At 44.3% G+C, this 17,909-nt stretch overlaps 1 protein-coding gene across 3 annotated transcripts in view; it reads left to right on the top strand.

Annotated features, from left to right (window-relative positions):
• Nucleotides 1–17,909, top strand: part of PRKCB (protein kinase C beta) — a 250,463-nt gene that overhangs the window by 175,914 nt on the left and 56,640 nt on the right. For all 3 annotated transcript variants that reach the window (XM_060172806.1, XM_060172807.1, XM_060172805.1), the window contains exon 10: nucleotides 315–488. In XM_060172806.1, the coding sequence (XP_060028789.1) occupies nucleotides 315–488 (174 nt within the window). The remainder of the gene's footprint in view (nucleotides 1–314; nucleotides 489–17,909) is intronic.

Raw genomic sequence — 17,909 nt, 5'->3', positions numbered from 1 at the left:
AATTAATAAATGTTGGCTGGGGGCCATGGAATCATGCAGGCACAGAACTCCAGCAGTAACCCTAGTGGCAAATAATAAATAGATATTAAAAAAATCAAATAGGAATAGACATCTTTTATTCTGACCAGGTTCCTGGGTATCATGTTGGCACTTGGGTGTCTTTCTGGGCCCCAGCCAGACTAGCGCCTGGGAAATCGTACCTCTGGTTTCTTTGTGGACAGAGGCATCTAGACAGGGCACCAGTGACAGTGGCCGTTCCTGGGGTGGGGAAGGGCTTCTGGTTGCCCTGAGCTGCTCTCCCTCTCTCTCCCCAGGTGATGCTGTCTGAGCGGAAAGGCACAGACGAACTGTACGCGGTGAAGATCCTGAAGAAGGACGTGGTGATCCAGGATGATGACGTGGAGTGCACCATGGTAGAGAAGCGGGTGCTGGCCCTGCCTGGGAAGCCGCCCTTCCTTACCCAGCTCCACTCCTGCTTCCAAACCATGGTATATGGGAGTGGGGGGTACGGGGAGGGTGCAGGAAAGGTCTGGAAACCCTGCTCCAACATGCTGACTGCCTCCCTATTCCCAGGAAAGCTCCCCATACACGTGGGCATCTGAGAAACCTCAGTTCACACCCTTGCTCTTGTTACTGACAGCCGTGTGTTGGTGGAGGGGCGGGGGGCGGAGGGGCAGGCGTTTGCCTCAGTTTCTCCATCTGTAAGATTGCTGAGATGATAACGGTTGCATCCCAGCTTATCGTGGAGGCGCTGGGCACTTGGTGAAATGTTGCTGGTTGATTTCTTGTTGCCTTTGGCTGTGCGTGGCATGGTGCTGAGTGACCGGGACTCTGGTACTGAGGTGTCTCTGGTCTCAGAGCAGAGGAAGCAGACACAGGGCTCCTTACTGAACAGCGCCACCGAGGATGGGATTACTGAACCCCAACAGGAAGATAGGTTCACATGTTACTCCTGATTGCTGAACATGGTCTCTGCGTTTTGTGTGAATAAGTGACATGTCTCTGCTCTGGTGGAGTTCTCCACATCCCAGCCAATATTCAAGGCTGCCAGGGCAGGCACTTTTTTCTAAATTTCTTTATTGGGGAATTAATGGTTTACAGTCTATAGTAAAATACAATAGTTTGTACATTCGTAACATTTCTCAGTTTTCCACCTAACAATTCAATCCCCCAGAGGGACTTAAAAAATTTTTTTTAAATGTTTATTTATTTTCCCTTTTGTTGCCCTTGTTGTTTAACATTGTTGTGGTTATTGATGCCATTGTTGTTCGATAGGACAGAGAGAAATGGAGAGAGGAGGGGAAGACAGAGAAGGGAAGAGAAAGACAGACACCTGCAGACCTGCTTCACCGCCTGTGAAGCGACTCCCCCGCAGGTAGGGAGCCGGGGGCTCAAACTGGGATCCTTCTGCAGGTCCTTGTGCTTTGTACCACGTGTGCTTAACCCGCTGCGCCAACGCCTGACTCCCCCCAGAAGGACTTTTGATTCAGATGGGCCCTGCACTACTTAAAGGGGGACTTGGGCCCACCAGTTGGGGTTTGCTGGGTAACTCCAAGGATGTGCTTTGCTCTCTGTCAGGTAGAGCTGAGAGCTGGAGTGATGTGAGCCCCAGTCAGGAGCTGTGGGCCCTTTGCAGAACTGCTGGGCAGCCTGAGGGGGAGTGGGTGCTGTGTGAACTAGGTGTTACCCAAACACCCCCCCAACCCCTTTTCAATCTGCTTTAACCTCTTCTGCGCAAGGTCAGGAGAACAAATTTCTTTGGTGCTAATATGCCCATCACTTCTTTCTAGCTCTGGGCTTCCTGACAGAGAAATTTCCACACATCAGGTTCTTAACTATAACGAACAGTTTAGGTCACTGTCTTACTTTCATTATATACATCTAGAAACATACATGCACATATATACTATATAAAGAGCATTTTCATATTTTATTTATTAATTTGTTGGATAGAGACAGAGAGAAACTAAGATGGAAGGGGAAAGGAGGGAGACACCTGCAGCTCTGCTTCACTGTTTGTCAAATATTCTCTCTGCAGTGGCAACTGGAGGCTTGAACCTGAGGTCATACGCCTTGTCACATATGCACTCAACCAAGTGTGCCACCATCCATCATATATATATATATATATATTCCATTCCACTCACACTAGAAAAATCTTTTGATGCACACAGTTTAAGATACCAAAAAGATGAAAGTTCATCTTATGAAGGGACATCCCTTCCACCACCACACAGAACTTTAGCACCAGCTGCTCTAGAATTTTTTTTTTTTTTTTGCCACCGAGATTATTGCTGGAAACATTAATCTTCCAGTAAAGGGAAAAAATGTTTAAAAAAAAAAGATTATTGCTGGCTAACAGTGACAGCACTGTAAATCCACAGTTCCCAAAGGCCATTTTGTCCTTTTTTCCCCCCTATTTTATTTGATAGGAAGGACAAAGAGAAATGGAGAGGGGAGAGGAAGATAGAGAGGGAGAGAGAGAGAGTGAAAGAGAGACACCTGAAGACCTGCTTCACTGCCTGTGAAGTGTCCACCCTGCAGGTGGGGAGCCGGGATTTGAACCCAGGTCCTTGAGCATGGTAAGGTGTGCACTTAATTGGATGCTACCACCTGCCACCCTTCCAGATTCTTCTTTGCATCTGAATCTCAATCTCCCTCCAGTTCCTCATGCGCTTCTGGTGTTGTCCCTTAAATGTTATCAACTCTCCGTAGGGTTCCTCAATCTCTCTTGGTTTGGGATGCTAGCAGATCATGGATGTCTCTGTTAGATCTGCTCAGGGAGTGACTCCCCACTCTCTCCCTCTCCTTTCTGCTCTTTTCTTCAGCTGAGGGAAGACCTTAGCCAGTTCCACTCACGGCCTTCTCATGGTCTGGATTTTTATGGGCAGAATGGCCTTGGGACACGGCCGATCATTTCCTGTGTCCTCTGTCCTCTGTGCTTCTGCAGACCTGTAGTTGAACTGAGAGGTTCGGTCATACTTGGATTCTAGCCCTTTGTCAAGACCTTTAGAGGTGGTGGAGCCCTTCATCCAAAAGGACAGAGCGTCCACTGCCTCTCTCTCTTTGTGATGTCACCAACCACGGATGCTCGGTGCCTAGGGCCATTAATTCATTAAGATGCTATCCTGATTCTATCACTCCTTTTCCATTGATTTTTCTGGAATGCTTTTCTAAAGAGAGGCTCCCTGGTGGCAAAAAAAAAAAAAAAAAAAATTCCTACAGCAAAGGCCAGACAAAAATGTCTGGTTCAGTCCCTAGACTGAATAGTTGTTACAAGTTGTCTCGTTATTATGCTCCAATGGTTTGTTACAAGGAAAAAAAATGCTCATGCGACATTGGGTAACCAGAGACAGATGCTAAGTAAATAGCCATTCACTTTATACATGATATTCACATTATACTCTGTGCAGAGATGGGGAGTATCTTTTAGGAGTCCAGAGCTCTTTGTCGCCGCCCTCCCCCCACACTGAGATAGTCACCACATATGACTCAGCCCTCTGCCCTCCCTCATTCCCACATCTCCTCCCTTTTTCCTTTTTTCCACACGTGGTGCCCTGACAGGGACAGGCTGTGCACCCCTCACAGGGCTGGGCAGACGAGGAGACCTTGTTCTCAGAGAGGAGGGGTGATTTTCCATTCCCGTTGGACATGCAGAGTTTGTGAGGGAATTGGGCATTCGTGACGAATACTCATTCAGGTGCAATAACTCCATTTGCAACTTCATGTTTGGGGGGAAAATGATTAAGTAGAGTGGTGCTGAGGTCACGCCTCTGAGACTGAGCTGCCTCTCTCACCCGTGTTCCAATATGCTTTCAGGACTTGGACAGCGGGGCCTGGGCCGGAGAGGCTACCAAGCAGCCCTTGTGGGGGTTCCCCTCAGTTCACATGTCAGGGGCGAGATATTAAGAGCTGGGAAAGCTGCTGGGTTTTATGGATCTGAGTCTTTTAAAATGTATTTGACTTTTTAAATACTGTTTTTTTTTAAATGATTATTTTAATGAGAGGGAGAAAAGGGGGGGGGAACACTCAGCATTGGCATGTGGTGGTGCTGGGGATTGAACCCTAGGTCTGCAAGTCCTGTGCTCTGATAGGCTGTGCGGTCTCCCCTGTCCTGGCTTTAAATCTTGACTGATCGTGAAGGCCCCATGTTACTTCGAGTCTGATGTCCAGTGTCCTTGGTCAGCAAGGACAGGAGTGGGGCAACTTGTTCTCTAGCTGGGCAGTGGCAGAGGAAATAGTTCGACTGTCTCTGGACTCAATCATCGGGAGAGGGTGTGGCTGAAATTATTGGCACTGGGCTTGGTTTGGGGAGAGGCACTCAGTGTGTGTGAGTGGCTGGCTTGGACTGGATATTTCTCTCACTTTAAATTTTTATTTATTAAAAAATTATCTATTATTGGATAGAGACAAAGAGAAATTGAGAAGTGAAGGGGAGGCAGAGAAGAAAAGAGACAGAGACACCTGTAGCCTGCTTCACCAGTTGTGAAGCTTTCCCCCAGTAGGTGGGGACCAGGGGCTTGAACCCGGGACCTTGTGTACTGCAATGTGGATGCTTAACCAGGTGTGTTACCACCTGGCCCTGGATGAGATATTCCTCCATTTCACCACCTCACCTTTGCTCAGAAGCTCATACATATTGTGTGGAAGGTCCCAATTTAAGTTTTGTTGTCGTTGGCATTGTTCATATTTCCTTTTTAAGCTACAGACAAAGAAAGAGGCAGAGAGAGTCTTCCTTCAGTGTGGTGGGGGCTAGGCTTGAACCTAGAGGCAACTGGGGCTGAAATAGACAGATGACATCCCCCCCCTCCAAAAAGTCACTCTCCCTAAAAGTCAGTTTCTTCCTGTCAGTCTACAGAAGGCACTAATGCCTATTGATTCTGCTGACAAATACCTGTTTATGAAGGGAAAGGTATCAGAGACTAGCCATGTCCCATGAGGGCTATGACAGTGGATAGAAGAGAGAGAAAAGAAAACCCTCCTCCTCACCCCCTGGGGCATTTATATTCCAGGGGAGAAGACACTGGCAACAATAAATAAATAAGTAAATAAATAAATAAATAAAGGGGAGAAAGACAGGCCGTGGTGGGGGATGGGAAGATGCCAATTTTGATAGGATGATCCAGGAAAGTCGCTGTGATAAGGGTCACATTAGAGTGAGACCAGGGCAGGGGAGACAGCATAATGGTTATGCAAACAGATTCTCATGCCTGAGGCTCTAAAGTCCCAGGTTCAATTCCCCCGCACCACCATAAGCCTGAGCTGAGCAGTGCTCTGGTGTTTCTCTCTCTCTCTGCATCTCTCTCAAAAATAAAATTAATGAAAGAAATTTTTTTAAGAAAGAGAGTAAGACCAGAGCCAGTGAGGACGCAGGGCATGTGGCTGTCTGGACAGGGGCAGGATGTTCTGGACAGTGGCAAGAATGAGTGTAAAAGCCCATGGTGGGTCAGAGCAGCAAGGAGGCCAGTGAATGGATTGTCGTTTTCTATCTTGTGACCCACAGTTTCCTACAGGTTATCCTCAAGGCCACACCTTATCACAAAGGCTTTCCTGGATTATGCTATAAAAATTGGCAGCTTCCCATCCTCCACCACTGCCTGTCTTCCTCCCTTTTATTTCCTTTGGAATCAGCTACCTTTCACACAAAGACAGATCCAGTGTAACGTGCTTCGAAAAGCTGTTCTTCCTCATCTTCTTCCCCTTGTTTTTCTTCTTCTCCTCCTCCTCCTCCGCTGCCACCTCCTCTTCCTTCTCTTCCTTCTCTGCCTTCTCTTCCTTCTCTGCCTTCCCCTCTTCTTCTCTCTTGCCAGAGACTTGAGAGTCCTGGATACAAAAAGATTCCAAATAGAATTAGGAGAGAGATTGAGGTGGTCAGACTTACTTGATCAATAGGAAGATTGGTATGCAAAAGAAAAAGAAGGAGGAGGAGGAGGAGAAGGAGACGTAGAAGGAGAAGGAAAAGGAGAAGGAGGAGAAGGAGAAGGAAGGAAGGAAGGAATAAAGAAAGAAAGAAAGAAAGAAAGAAAGGAAGGAAGGAAGGAAGGAAGGAAGGAAGAAAGAAAGAAAGAAAGAAAGAGAAAGAAAGAAAAAGAATTGGTATCTTATTGCTGACTTTATTTGCATTTCCCTGACACTCAATGACTTGGAGCATTTTCTCATTTATTTATTGGCCTTTTGGATCTCTTCTGTTGTGAATATTCTGTTCGTATCCCATTTTTGGATGGGGTCATTTGTTTTCTTGTTGCTGAGTTTGGTGAGCTCTTTATATTTTGGTTATTAACCTCTTGTCTGATGTACGGCATGTAAAGATCTTCTCCCACTCTGTAAGACGGCTCTTTGTTTGGGTGGTGGTATCTTTTACTGTGCAGAAGCTTTTTAATTTGATGTAGTCCCATTGGTTTATTTTTGTTTTAGTTGTCTTTGTGATTGGATTGGCATCATTGAAGATAGCTTTAAAATTTAGACAGAAAAGAGTTCTGCCAATATTTTCCTCTAAGTATTTGATAGTTTCTGGTCTAACATCCAAGTCCTTGATCCATTTGGAATTTACTTTTGTGTTTGGTGAAATATAGTGGCTCAGTTTCATTCTTTGGTATGTCTCAACCCCATTTTTCCAACACCATTTGTTGAAGAGAGTCTCCTTTCCCCACTAAGTAGTCTGGGCACCCTTATCAAAAATTAGATGTCCATAGGTGTGGGGGAAGGAAGAAAAAGAAATAACTTCTTGCTTAAAACGATGTAAAATTTATTTCTGATAACTTGGTTAGGGAGGCAAAGTTATATCAGAAATCTCCTGAGGATGACAGAGGACCTAGTGGGGTTGTTGTTATGTGGAAAATTGAGAAAGGTTATGTATAAACTATTGTATTTACTATTGAATGTAGACTACTAATCCCCCAATAAAGAAATTTTTAAAAAGTCTCCTTAGGCAAATGATGTAGGGTATCAAATTATGAGTCAGAGCTTGTTCCAAATGACTTAGAATCAATCGAATGTTCACATGCCAAGGAGAGACAGCACCTCTTCTTTCCCCCCGAACTTATATTATTTCAGAAGAGTCTATAGTAAGGCCACTTTCAACATGTTTAATAAACCACAAGGTGGCAAAAGTTAATCCCCAGATAGATGCAGAAGCCATCAGGGAGTTGCTCGTTAGAGACACTGGTCTTAAGGGAAGGGAGTTGTTCTAGATTGCTCTAGAAGCACCCAGAGGAGCCATGAATTCCTCAGTCAAATAGATCCGGGTGTGTGTTTACTGACTAGATAATCTTCACAAAGCCACCTATGGGCTCAGAATCTTGGTTTCACCCTGAATGAGCATAAGTGATATTATGAGGGGAGTTGGGTAGTAGCGCAGCAGTTAGGTAAGTGCAAGGATGGGAGTAAGGATCCTGGTTAGAGCCTCTGGCTCCCCAGCTGCAGGGGAGTCGCTTCACAAGTGGTGAAGCAGGTCTGCAGGTGTCTGTCTTTCCTCCTGTCTGTCTTCCCCTCCTCTCTCCATTTCTCGTTGTCCTATCTAACAACGGCGACATCAAGAACAACAATAATAACTACAACAATAAAAAAACAAGGGCAATAAAAGGGAAAATAAATAAATATAAATTTTTTTTTAAAAAAGACAGATGTATAGGAAGTGTATAATGACCAATAAACGGAGACTCCCTGCTTTGAGAACTCAGTTTGGCAGGCCACCTCTTTGCCACCACTTCCCCTTACCCCCCTCCCTGCACCCAGGACAGCCATCAGCCACACACACTCACATAGTTTCCCAGCTGCTAGTGGGCATAGGCGGTTAACGTCTCCTTAGCAGAGCATCTATTTTAAATGTCTTCTTTCCCATTGAACATATGCACTTAAAAAAAAAAAACATAATTAGATTTTATGAGTCATTGAAGGACAGAAGTTACTTCCTCCCTGGATTTGCTGCCACGGCCTAGCAGAACTCAGTTACTCAGTTGCAAAGCATGCTGGGAGAGGTGTGAGTCCCAGAAGGTTAGAATGGATGGGGGGGTGTGTGACAGTAATTGACAGATTTTGACTTCTAATGGCATGTCTCTTTCAAGCCCCCCAAATGTCTGAGGAAGTTGAGTGCATGAATCAGGGGTCATTTCTGGACTGGAAGCAGCAAGCAAAGATCATGTTTGATGGAAGGACATAGCTACAGAAAGCTCTGGTAGTAATCTCATTTAGGCACGGTTGAGGGGTTGCCACAAACCAGAATTCCTTCTTCAAACTAGTTCATGTGAAAAGAGGGAAAAGGAGAGGGAGAGGGAGAGGGAGAGGGAGAGGGAGAGGGAGAGGGAGAGGGAGAGGGAGAGGGAGAGGGAGAGGGAGAGAGAGAGGATTATACTGGAAGGAAACAATTCAAAGGCAGAGTGAACCTCCCAAAGAATTGTCATCTGGAACTTCCTCAAGATTTCTATAATGGATCTCTGGTTCTTTTTCTCTCTATCTTTCTCTGCTCATGGGAGTATAGTTTTCCTAACCTTTTGCTAGAAAAAGGTTCATCCACATTTCTTAGGTTCCAATCTATATGCATAAGAAGGAGAATCTTGGGGTGGGGACAGGTGGTGGTGCACCTGGTTAAATGTACATATTACCTTGCACAAGGACCCATCTTGCAGCAGAGGTGGGGGGGAAAGCTTCACGAGTGGTGAAGCAGTGCTGCAGGTGTCTCCTGGTTTCTCTCTCTCTCTCTTTCTCTCTGTTCGAGCAGATACAATAAATAAATAAAGTTTAAAAAAAAAGACTTTCATACCTGAGGTTCCAGGATCCCAGGTTCAGTCCTCAGCACTACCATAAGCCAGAGATGAGCAGTGCTCTGTTGAAGGAGGAAGAGGAAAAGAAGAGGAAGAAATAACAAAGAAGAATCTGCTGGTTCAGTGTCAGTCAAGCCTTTTATTCCCAGCTCAACTGGCTGATAATGAACTGATCCGGTAGTTGTATCCACTTGCGGGAGATAGGCGACGCCTAGTTGAGTCCTGTGAGACTAACCAGGGCCAGCTGATGGTGGAGCAAACATGGGGTCCACAGCCGAGATGAACTCACTCTTTAACTTGCAAAAGAGTTACTGATCACTGCAGACCACTCTATACTGCAGCGCACCTGGAGTCAGAGTCACTGGGACTGTTGACTTTCTCTGTCCGGGGTCTTTTAGTTCAAGTGGCAGGTGTAATGTTAGCACACCTATGGGTGTCACATCATATCCCAAACCTGCTGGCAAAATAGCTCACTTGGATAGCATGGGTGACCTAGGTTTGAGCCCTGACTCTCCACCACATTGGAAGGAAGCGTGGCCCTCTCCTCTCCTCTCCTCTCCTCTCCTCTCCTCTCCTCTCCTCTCCTCTCCTCTCCTCTCCTCTCCTTTCTTCTTCCTCTTCCTCTTCCTCTTCTTCTTCTCCTTCCCCTTCCCCTCCTTCTCCTTCTCCTTCATCTCTTTCTTCTTCTTCTCCTCCTCTTCCTCCCTCTCCTCCTCCTCCTTCTCTCTCTCTGTCTGTCTATCTCCATAACAAAACAGCTGTCAAGGAGGAAGTGATTCTCTTTAGAATCCTTGCTCACTTATGTTAAGTGAGCTAAGTCAGAAAGATAAAAATGAGTATGGGATGATCCCACTCATAATCAGAAGTTGAAAAAGAACAGAAGGGAAACTCAAAGCAAAATTTCACTGAGTGTGGAGTAGGGCACCAAAGTAAACATCTCTGGGTTGAAGGTGAGGGTTGATGTTCAGCTTCACTGGGGGGGGGGGAGGAGTGGGACAGTCTTTTGGTGTTTAAAATAATAACAATAAAAGAAAGAATCCTGCCTTTTCTGGAGTCCTTTTCCCAGGCAAATTCTGCAGGTGTCCTCCAGCCCATGTTTCAAAGAAGACTGGGGCCATCTTCAGACTCACAGTCCCCATTTGGGAACTTCTCTCCTAGTCATTGTACATGAGGCCTTGACAGAGGGACTTTTTGTTTCTACTAATTCCCAGATTGAATCTGAGGGACAGAGGAGAGAGGAGTCTAAAATTAACTGGAGGCACTTCCTCATCATCAGCCGTCCAAGGGCAGTGTGTAAGGAAGAGCCAGTGACCATAACAGTTGACAGCCAGGAAGAAACTTTCTGTAAGTCGAGCAGACCAGCTAGTAGGAAGAAAAGGTGGTGAGTCTGCTTGTCAGGAGTGTTTTAACTGGAGTTGACAGTGGAACGCCCACATAGGAGCATCCTGGAGCCAGCTGAAGCTGACTGGAGCTCAGGGGCAAGGCAGAGGATAGAAACAGTCATGGGAACTGGTTGTGGTGCACCCAGTTAAGCACACATAGTACTATGTCAAAGAATATGCTCAATGACCGGGGTTCAAGCCCTCACTCCCCAGCTGCAGGGGGAAGCTTCACAAGCAGTGAAGCAGGTCTGCAGGTGTCTGTCTTTCTCTCCCTCTATCTGTCTCCCCCTCCCCTCTCAATTTCTCTCTGTTCTATCCTATGAAAAAAAAAGCCACCAGAAGCGGTAGATTCATAAAAAAGAAAGAATGAAAGAAAAGAAGAAAGGAAGGAAGGGAAACTCAGTCAAGCTTCATTGGTCCAGTGAGATGAAAGCACAAGTTTTGAGCTGTGACAAGTTATTTTTTTATGAATACTGAGCAACTCAAGGGCAGCCAAGCTAGACCACAAGTCAATATTCTATCTATACCTTTTTAAATGTTTTTCTCTTAGTGAGAGTCTAGCAAATAAGTCCATGGCTATAAGAGAAAGAGAGAGACGTCCTTTGAGACCTCTGAGTAATTTTATAAGGGAGCTACGTTAAATTTCAGGGCAAGCTGGAGAGTCCTAATCTTCCTCTATAACCGAATTACGAAAGAATCAGAGGCAGAGAGTCAGAGCTGTTTCATTAGCTGAAGCCCCCAGGACAAACTCTCCATGTTTGTTATCCAGTGTCTTTGACTGCAGCCTACTATGCCTGGTGGTGCGTATGCCTCGGAGCCAAGAGTCTGGATTCTTGGAGGGTAAGGCCTGTGTCTTTTCGTTTCTCGCCCCATGTAACGCCATGTATGATGACCTGCACAAGTAGATAAATGCTCAGTCAGAGTTTCTAAGTCCACTCCTCTGCTCAGTACAGACTCCAAATGGCCTATGGCTGTGTCTCCCAAGGTTTGACATTCGGTCCTCTGGAGCGGGGAGATGAAATCCGACAGTGTCTGGACAAATTGTGTGTGTCTGACAGAGAAGTCATTCAAAGAATGGATGTTCTTTAAAGCTATCCTCACAGGATAGACCCCAGGCAGGCATTTATGTTTTACAGAGACAATGGATTCTCATTTGTCACTTGGTGTGAAGTACTCTTTCTTTTCTAAAAAAATAATAATAATAACAACGTTGGGGCCAGGTGGTGGTGCACCGGCTTAAGCACACACATTACCATGCTCAGGGACCCAGATTCATGCCCCTGGTCCCCCACCTGCAGGGGGGTATCTTCACAAGTAGTGAAGCAGGTCTGTAGGTATCTCTGTCTATTTCTCTCTCTATCTCCCCTCTCTCAATTTCTGTCTCTATTCAATAATAAGTAAAGCTACAAAAAAATAAGAAAAGTTAATAAAAATATTTGCAGGGGCCAAGTGGTGGTGACATACCTGGTTGGGTGCACATGTTACAATGCACAAGGACCTGGGTTTGAGTTTCCAGTCCCCACCTGCGGGGGAGGGGGGAGTGTGGGGAGGGAGAGGGGAAGCTTTGTGAGTGGTGGAGCAGGGCTGCAGGTGTCTCTCTGTCCCTCTTCTCTATCTTCCCTTCCCCCTCCAGACCGGGCTGTCTCTATGCAATAAATAAAGATAAAAAAAAACATTTAAGAGAATCAGGCGGTAGCGCAGTGGGTTAAACATACATGATGCAAAGCACAAGGACTAGCATAAGGATCCCGGTTCAAGCTCCTGGCTCCCCACCTGCAGGGAGGTTGCTTCACAGGTGGTAAAGCAGGTCTGCAGGTGTCTGTCTTTCTCTCTGCCTCTCTGTCTTCCCCTCCTCTGTCCATTTCTCTCTGTCCTATCCAACAACAACAACATCAATAATGACTACAACAATAAAACAGCAAGGGCAACAAAAGGGGATCAATAAATAAAGATTTTTTTTAAAAAAAGAGAAAATAAATAAATACTACAATTAAAAAAACATTTAAAAATATTTGCAAATACACACATTTTGGTAGATGAGACAGGTAAAAATGACACTGGACTATGACACAGCGAGGCTTGGTTTGCTGACTTCATAAAGTTGATCGGACTGCACAGGAGGGTATGTCTAAACAACTATTTATTTAGCTTTATGAGAGAGAGAAACCAGAGCACTGTTCAGCTCTAGTATACAAGTCATGTGGGAGAACAGACTTGGAACCTCCTGTGGGTGAGTTCTGTGCTCTAAATTGGTTTTCCTTTTAAATTTATTTTTCTTTATTATTTTCTAGTCTTTCATTAAACAAATGTATTTATTTATTTATTTCCCTTTGGTTGCCCTTGTTGTTTTTTATTGTTGTAGTTATTGTTGTTGTTATTGATGTCATTGTTGTTGGATAGGACAGAGAGAAATGGAAAGAGGAAGGGAAGACAGAGAGGGGGAGAGAAAGATAGACACCTGCAGACCTGCTTCACCGCCAGTGAAGTGACTCCCCTGCAGGTGGGGATCCTTATGCCGGTCCTTGCACTTTGCGCCGCCTGAGCTTAACCTGCTACACTACCACCTGATTCTCCTATTCTTTCATTTTTATTTGACAGGATAGTGAGAAATTGGAGTGGGGGAGGGAGAGAGAGAGGAAGATAGAGAAAGAAAGGCACCTGCAGCACCATTTCACTGCTTGTGAAGCTCCTTCTCCTTTGCAGGTGGGGACTGGGATTGTGAATCTAGGTGCCCTCAACTAGGTGCACCACCTGGCTCCTCTTCCAGGCCTTTCATCTACTCATCTTCCTTCCTTCCCTCCTTTTCTTTCTTCCTTAAAAAAAAAAGTCCTTTATTTACTGAATAGAGAAATTGAGAGGAAGGTGGGGTTATTGAGAGAGAGAGAGAGAGAGAGAGAGAGAGAGGCAGGCCTGCATCCCTGCGTTACCACCAGCAAAGCTTTCCTCCTGCAGGTGGGGGCCGGGAGCTTGAACCTGGGTCCTTGCACATTGTAACTTGTGCTCAACCAGGTGCGCTACCACCCGGCCCCTTCCTTCCTTTTCTAAGCTTTCTTTCCCTTTTTTTTTTTTTTTTAAAAAAACTATCTGTATTTAGTTGATAGAGAGAGACAGCCAGAAATCGAGGAGGGAGAGGGAGAGACAGAGAGACCCCTGCAGCCCTGCTTCACTACTCACAAAGCTTTCCCCCTGCAGGTGGGGACCAGGGACTCAACCCTGCATTCTGCTTTCCCTCCTACCCTCCCTCCCTCGTTCTGTCTCACCAGTAATGGCTGACATCAGGTCCAAGTGTTAATTATACTTACTGCAGTGCTCACTAAAACAAATGCAAACAAACGCATCTGCAACTCACCTGAAATATTCTCATACCCTGTTTGGGGGGAGGGGGACATGGCCGTTTGGAAATGGATCTGTCCTCCCACTTGTCTGGGAGAATCCTTCCTCCCCATGAGACCCTGTGGGTTACTCACAAAGCAGCGTCCCTGCCAAGAGAACCCTGCCTGGCATGGAGTAGGCATCAGTGAACGCATTTTGGGGAAGTGAAAGGACAGCGAGAGGCCAAGCCACAGTGTTTTATAACACAAACTCCGCCATTCCCAGGCCTGGCTCAGTCTAGTTCAAAAGGAAGGGCTTCAGGGTATCCCCAAGATGGTCAGTGATACAAACGGACCACGAAAGATGGCATTACCCACGTTGGAGCTCCCCTCCCCATGGAATTTGGGACTCCCTGGGTTTTGGGGAGGGCCAATGGAGTTCTTCCCGGCAGAAAGCAAGCAAGTGAAATCTCTCCCTCATTTCTCTCCCTGTGGCCGATGCCATCTGCTCGCTTTAAAAATAATTTTTAAAAGCAAGTGTTTTGGTGTCTTGTCAACGTGCAGTAAAGACAGATGCTATTTTTAGGCCTATTTTCTATAAAAATTAAAAAACCTCAAAGAACCAGGGCTGGGCGTCACCCACTCCTGTTCTCGGTGTCTGCCCTGTCCTTAGCTACTGTGTAACTTTTTGTTTTTTAATCTCATATGCCTGGGGTGCTGAGAGCAGTAGCAACCACTCAGACTCACTTCTCTCTCTCTCTTTTTTTTAAAATAATTTATTTCTTTATTGGGGAATTAATGCTTTACATTCAACAGTAAATACAATAGTTTGAACATGCATAACATTCCCCAGATTCCCATTTAACAATACAACCCCCACTATTTCATTCATCATTTTTCATGGACCTGTATTCTCCCCACCCACCCACCCACCCGAGAGTCTTTTACTTTGGTGTAATACTCCAATTCCATTTCAGGTTCGACTTGTGTTTTCTTTTCTGGTCTTGTTTTTCAACTTCGGCCTGAGAGTGAGATCATCCCATATTCATCCTTCTGCTTCTGACTTATTTCACTCAACATGATTTTTTCAAGGTCCATCCAAGATCGGCTGAAAACGGTGAAGTCACCATTTTTTACAGCTGAGTAGTATTCCATTGTGTATATATACCACAACTTGCTCAGCCACTCATCTGTTGTTGGACACCTGGGTTGCTTCCAGGTTTTGGCTATTACAAATTGTGCCGCCAAGAACATATGTGTACACAGATCTTTTTGGATGGATGTGTTGGGTTCCTTAGGATATATCCCCAGGAGGGGAATTGCAGGGTCATAGGGTAGGTCCATTTCTAGCCTTCTGAGAGTTCTCCAGACTGTTCTCCACAGAGGTTGGACCAATTGACATTCCCACCAGCAGTGCAGGAGGGTTTCTTTGACCCCACACCCTCTCCAGCATTTGCTGCTGTTACCTTTTCTGATGTATGACATTCTCACAGGAGTGAAGTGATATCTCATTGTTGTCTTGATTTGCATTTCTCTGACAATCAGAGACTTGGAACATTTTTTCATGTGTTTCTCGGCCTTTTGGATCTCTTCTGTGGTGAATATTCTGTCCAAGTCCTCCCCCCATTTTTGGATGGGGTTATTTGTTGTCTTGTTGTTGAGTCTGGCAAGCTCTTTATATATATTGGTTATTAAACTCTTATCTGATGTATGGCATGTAAAGATCTTCTCCCATTCTGTGAGGGGTCTCTTGGTTTGGGTAGTGGTTTCTTTTGCTGTGAAGAAGCTTTTTAATTTGATGTAGTCCGATAGGTTTATACTTGCCTTAGTCTTCCTTGTAATTGGATTCGTTTCATTGATAATGTCTTTAAAATTTATGCGGAAAAAAGTTCTGCCAATATTTTCCTCTAAGTATCTGATAGTTTCTGGTCTAACATCCAAGTCCTTGATCCACTTGGAATTTACTTTTGTATTTGGTGAAATACAGTGATTCAGTTTCATTCTTCTGCATGTTTCAACCCATTGTTTCCAACACCATTTGTTGAAGAGACTCTGCTTTCCCCATGTAATAGTCTGGGCCCCTTTGTCAAAGATTAGATGTCCATACGTGTGGGGCCTCATTTCTGGACTCTCAATTCTATTCCACTGGTCAGTGTGTCTGTTCATGTTCCAGTACCAAGCAGTTTTGATGACAATGGCCCTATAATACAGTTTGAGATCTGGGAGTGTGATGCCTCCGGTTCTGTTCTTTTTTCTCAAGATTGTTTTGGCAATTCTAGGTCTTTTCTGGTTCCAGATAAACATTTGTAGCATTTTTTCTATTCTCCTAAAAAATGTGCTTGGGATATTGATGGGGATAGCATTAAATTTGTAGATGGCTCTGGGTAATATATTCATTTTGATGATGTTAATCTTCCAACCCATGAACATGGAATATCTTTCCACTTCTTTGTGTCTTTTTCAATTTCTTTGAGTAGTGACTCATAATTTTCAGTATACAAGTCTTTCACTTCTTTGGTTAGGTTTACTCCTAGGTATTTTATTGTTTTTGTTGCTATAGAAAAAGGAACTGATTTCTGGATTTCAATTTCTTCTAACTTAGTGTTTGCATAGAGGAATGCCACTGACTTTTGAATGTTAATTTTATAGCCTGACACATTACTGTATTGCCTGATGATTTCCAAAAGCTTCTTGCTGGATTCCTTAGGTTTTTCCATGTATACTATCATGTCATCTGCAAATAAGGAGAGTTTGACTTCTTCTCTTCCAGTCTGTATCCCTTTAATTCCTTGCTCCTGCCTGATTGCTATGGCAAGAACTTCCAACACTATGTTGAATAGTAATGGTGATAGTGGGCAGCCCTGTCTAGTACCTGATCTGAGGGGAAATGCTTCCAGTTTTACACCATTGAGTATGATGTTGGCTGTAGGTTTGCTATATATAGACTCCACTATCTTCAGGAATTTTCCATCTATTCCCATTTTTTGTAGTGTTTTGATCATAAAGGGATGTTGTATTTTGTCAAAGGCTTTCTCTGCATCTATTGATATGACCATGTGGTTTTTGGTCTTGCTTTTGTTGATGTGGTGGATCACATTGATTGATTTACGTATATTAAACCAACCTTGCATGCCTGGGATAAACCCCACTTGGTCATGATGAACAATCTTTTTGATATACTGCTGTATCCGGTTGGCTAGAATTTTGTTCAATATTTTCGCATCTATGTTCATCAGAGATATTGGTCTGTAGTTTTCTTTTTTGGTTGTGTCCCTGTCTGCTTTTGGTATCAGGGTGATGTTGGCTTCATAGAAGCTGGCAGGGAGTATTCCATTGTCTTCAATCTTCTGGAAGACTTTTAAAAGTAGAGGTATTAGTTCTTCTTTGAGAGTTTTGTAGAATTCATTTGTAAAACCATCTGGTCCAGGACTTTTATTTTTGGGAAGATTTTTGATAACTGTTTCAATTTCATTAGCTGTGATGGGCCTGTTCATGTTATCCACTTCCTCTTTACTTAGTTTTGGAAGTTGGTAGGTATCTAGGAAATCGTCCATTTCTTCCAGGTTCTCTAGCTTGGTGGCATATAGTTGTTCATAGAAGCCTCGCATGATATGTTGAATTTCTGCGGTGTCTGTTGTGATATCTCCTCTTTCATTTACTATCCGATTTATTTGGGTCTTCTCCCTTTTTTGTTTTGTGAATCTAGCTAAAGGTTTGTCAGTTTTGTTTACTCTTTCGAAGAACCAACATTTACTTTCATTGATCTTTTGTATGGTTTTCCTATTCTCAATGTTATTTATTTCTGCCCTAACTTTAGTGATTTCTGTCCTTCTGGTTGCTTTAGAATTCCTTTGTTGTTCTTCTTCTAGGTCTTTAAGATGTGCAATCAGGCTGTTTATTTGTGCCTTTTCTTGTTTCCTAATGTGTGCTTGTATAGCTATGAACTTCCCTCTTAGGACTGCTTTAGCTGTGTCCCAAATATTTTGATAGCTTGTGTCTTCATTTTCATTGAACTCTCGAGACATTTTGATTTCTTCCTTGATTTCCTCTTTGACCCAGAAGTTGTTAAGAAGTGTACTGTTGAGCTTCCACATTTTGGGACTGTTACTAATCTTTTGTTGATTGTTAAGTGTTAGTTTAATTCCACTGTGGTCTGAGAAGATGCTTGGGATGATTTCAGTGCTCTTGAATTGGCTAATGCTGTCTTTGTGGCCTAACATATGGTCTATCCTTGAGAATGACCCATGTGGATTTGAGTAAAATGTGTATTCCAGTTTCTTGGGATGAATGACTCTGAAAATGTCCAATAGTTCTAGTTCACTTCTCTCTTGACATATGGCTGAGTCCTTGTGTCCCTTCTTTCCCCTTCTGGATTGGGGAGGGGGATCTCAAACGTGAGGACACACACACACACACACACACACACACACACACACCCCACCTGTCCTCCACCAAGT

The sequence above is a fragment of the Erinaceus europaeus genome, chromosome 15, assembly GCF_950295315.1.
Source record: "Erinaceus europaeus chromosome 15, mEriEur2.1, whole genome shotgun sequence".
NCBI lineage: Eukaryota > Metazoa > Chordata > Mammalia > Eulipotyphla > Erinaceidae > Erinaceus > Erinaceus europaeus.
Note: the sequence above shows the minus strand (reverse complement) of the source record. Positions and strands in the feature narration are given on the sequence as shown.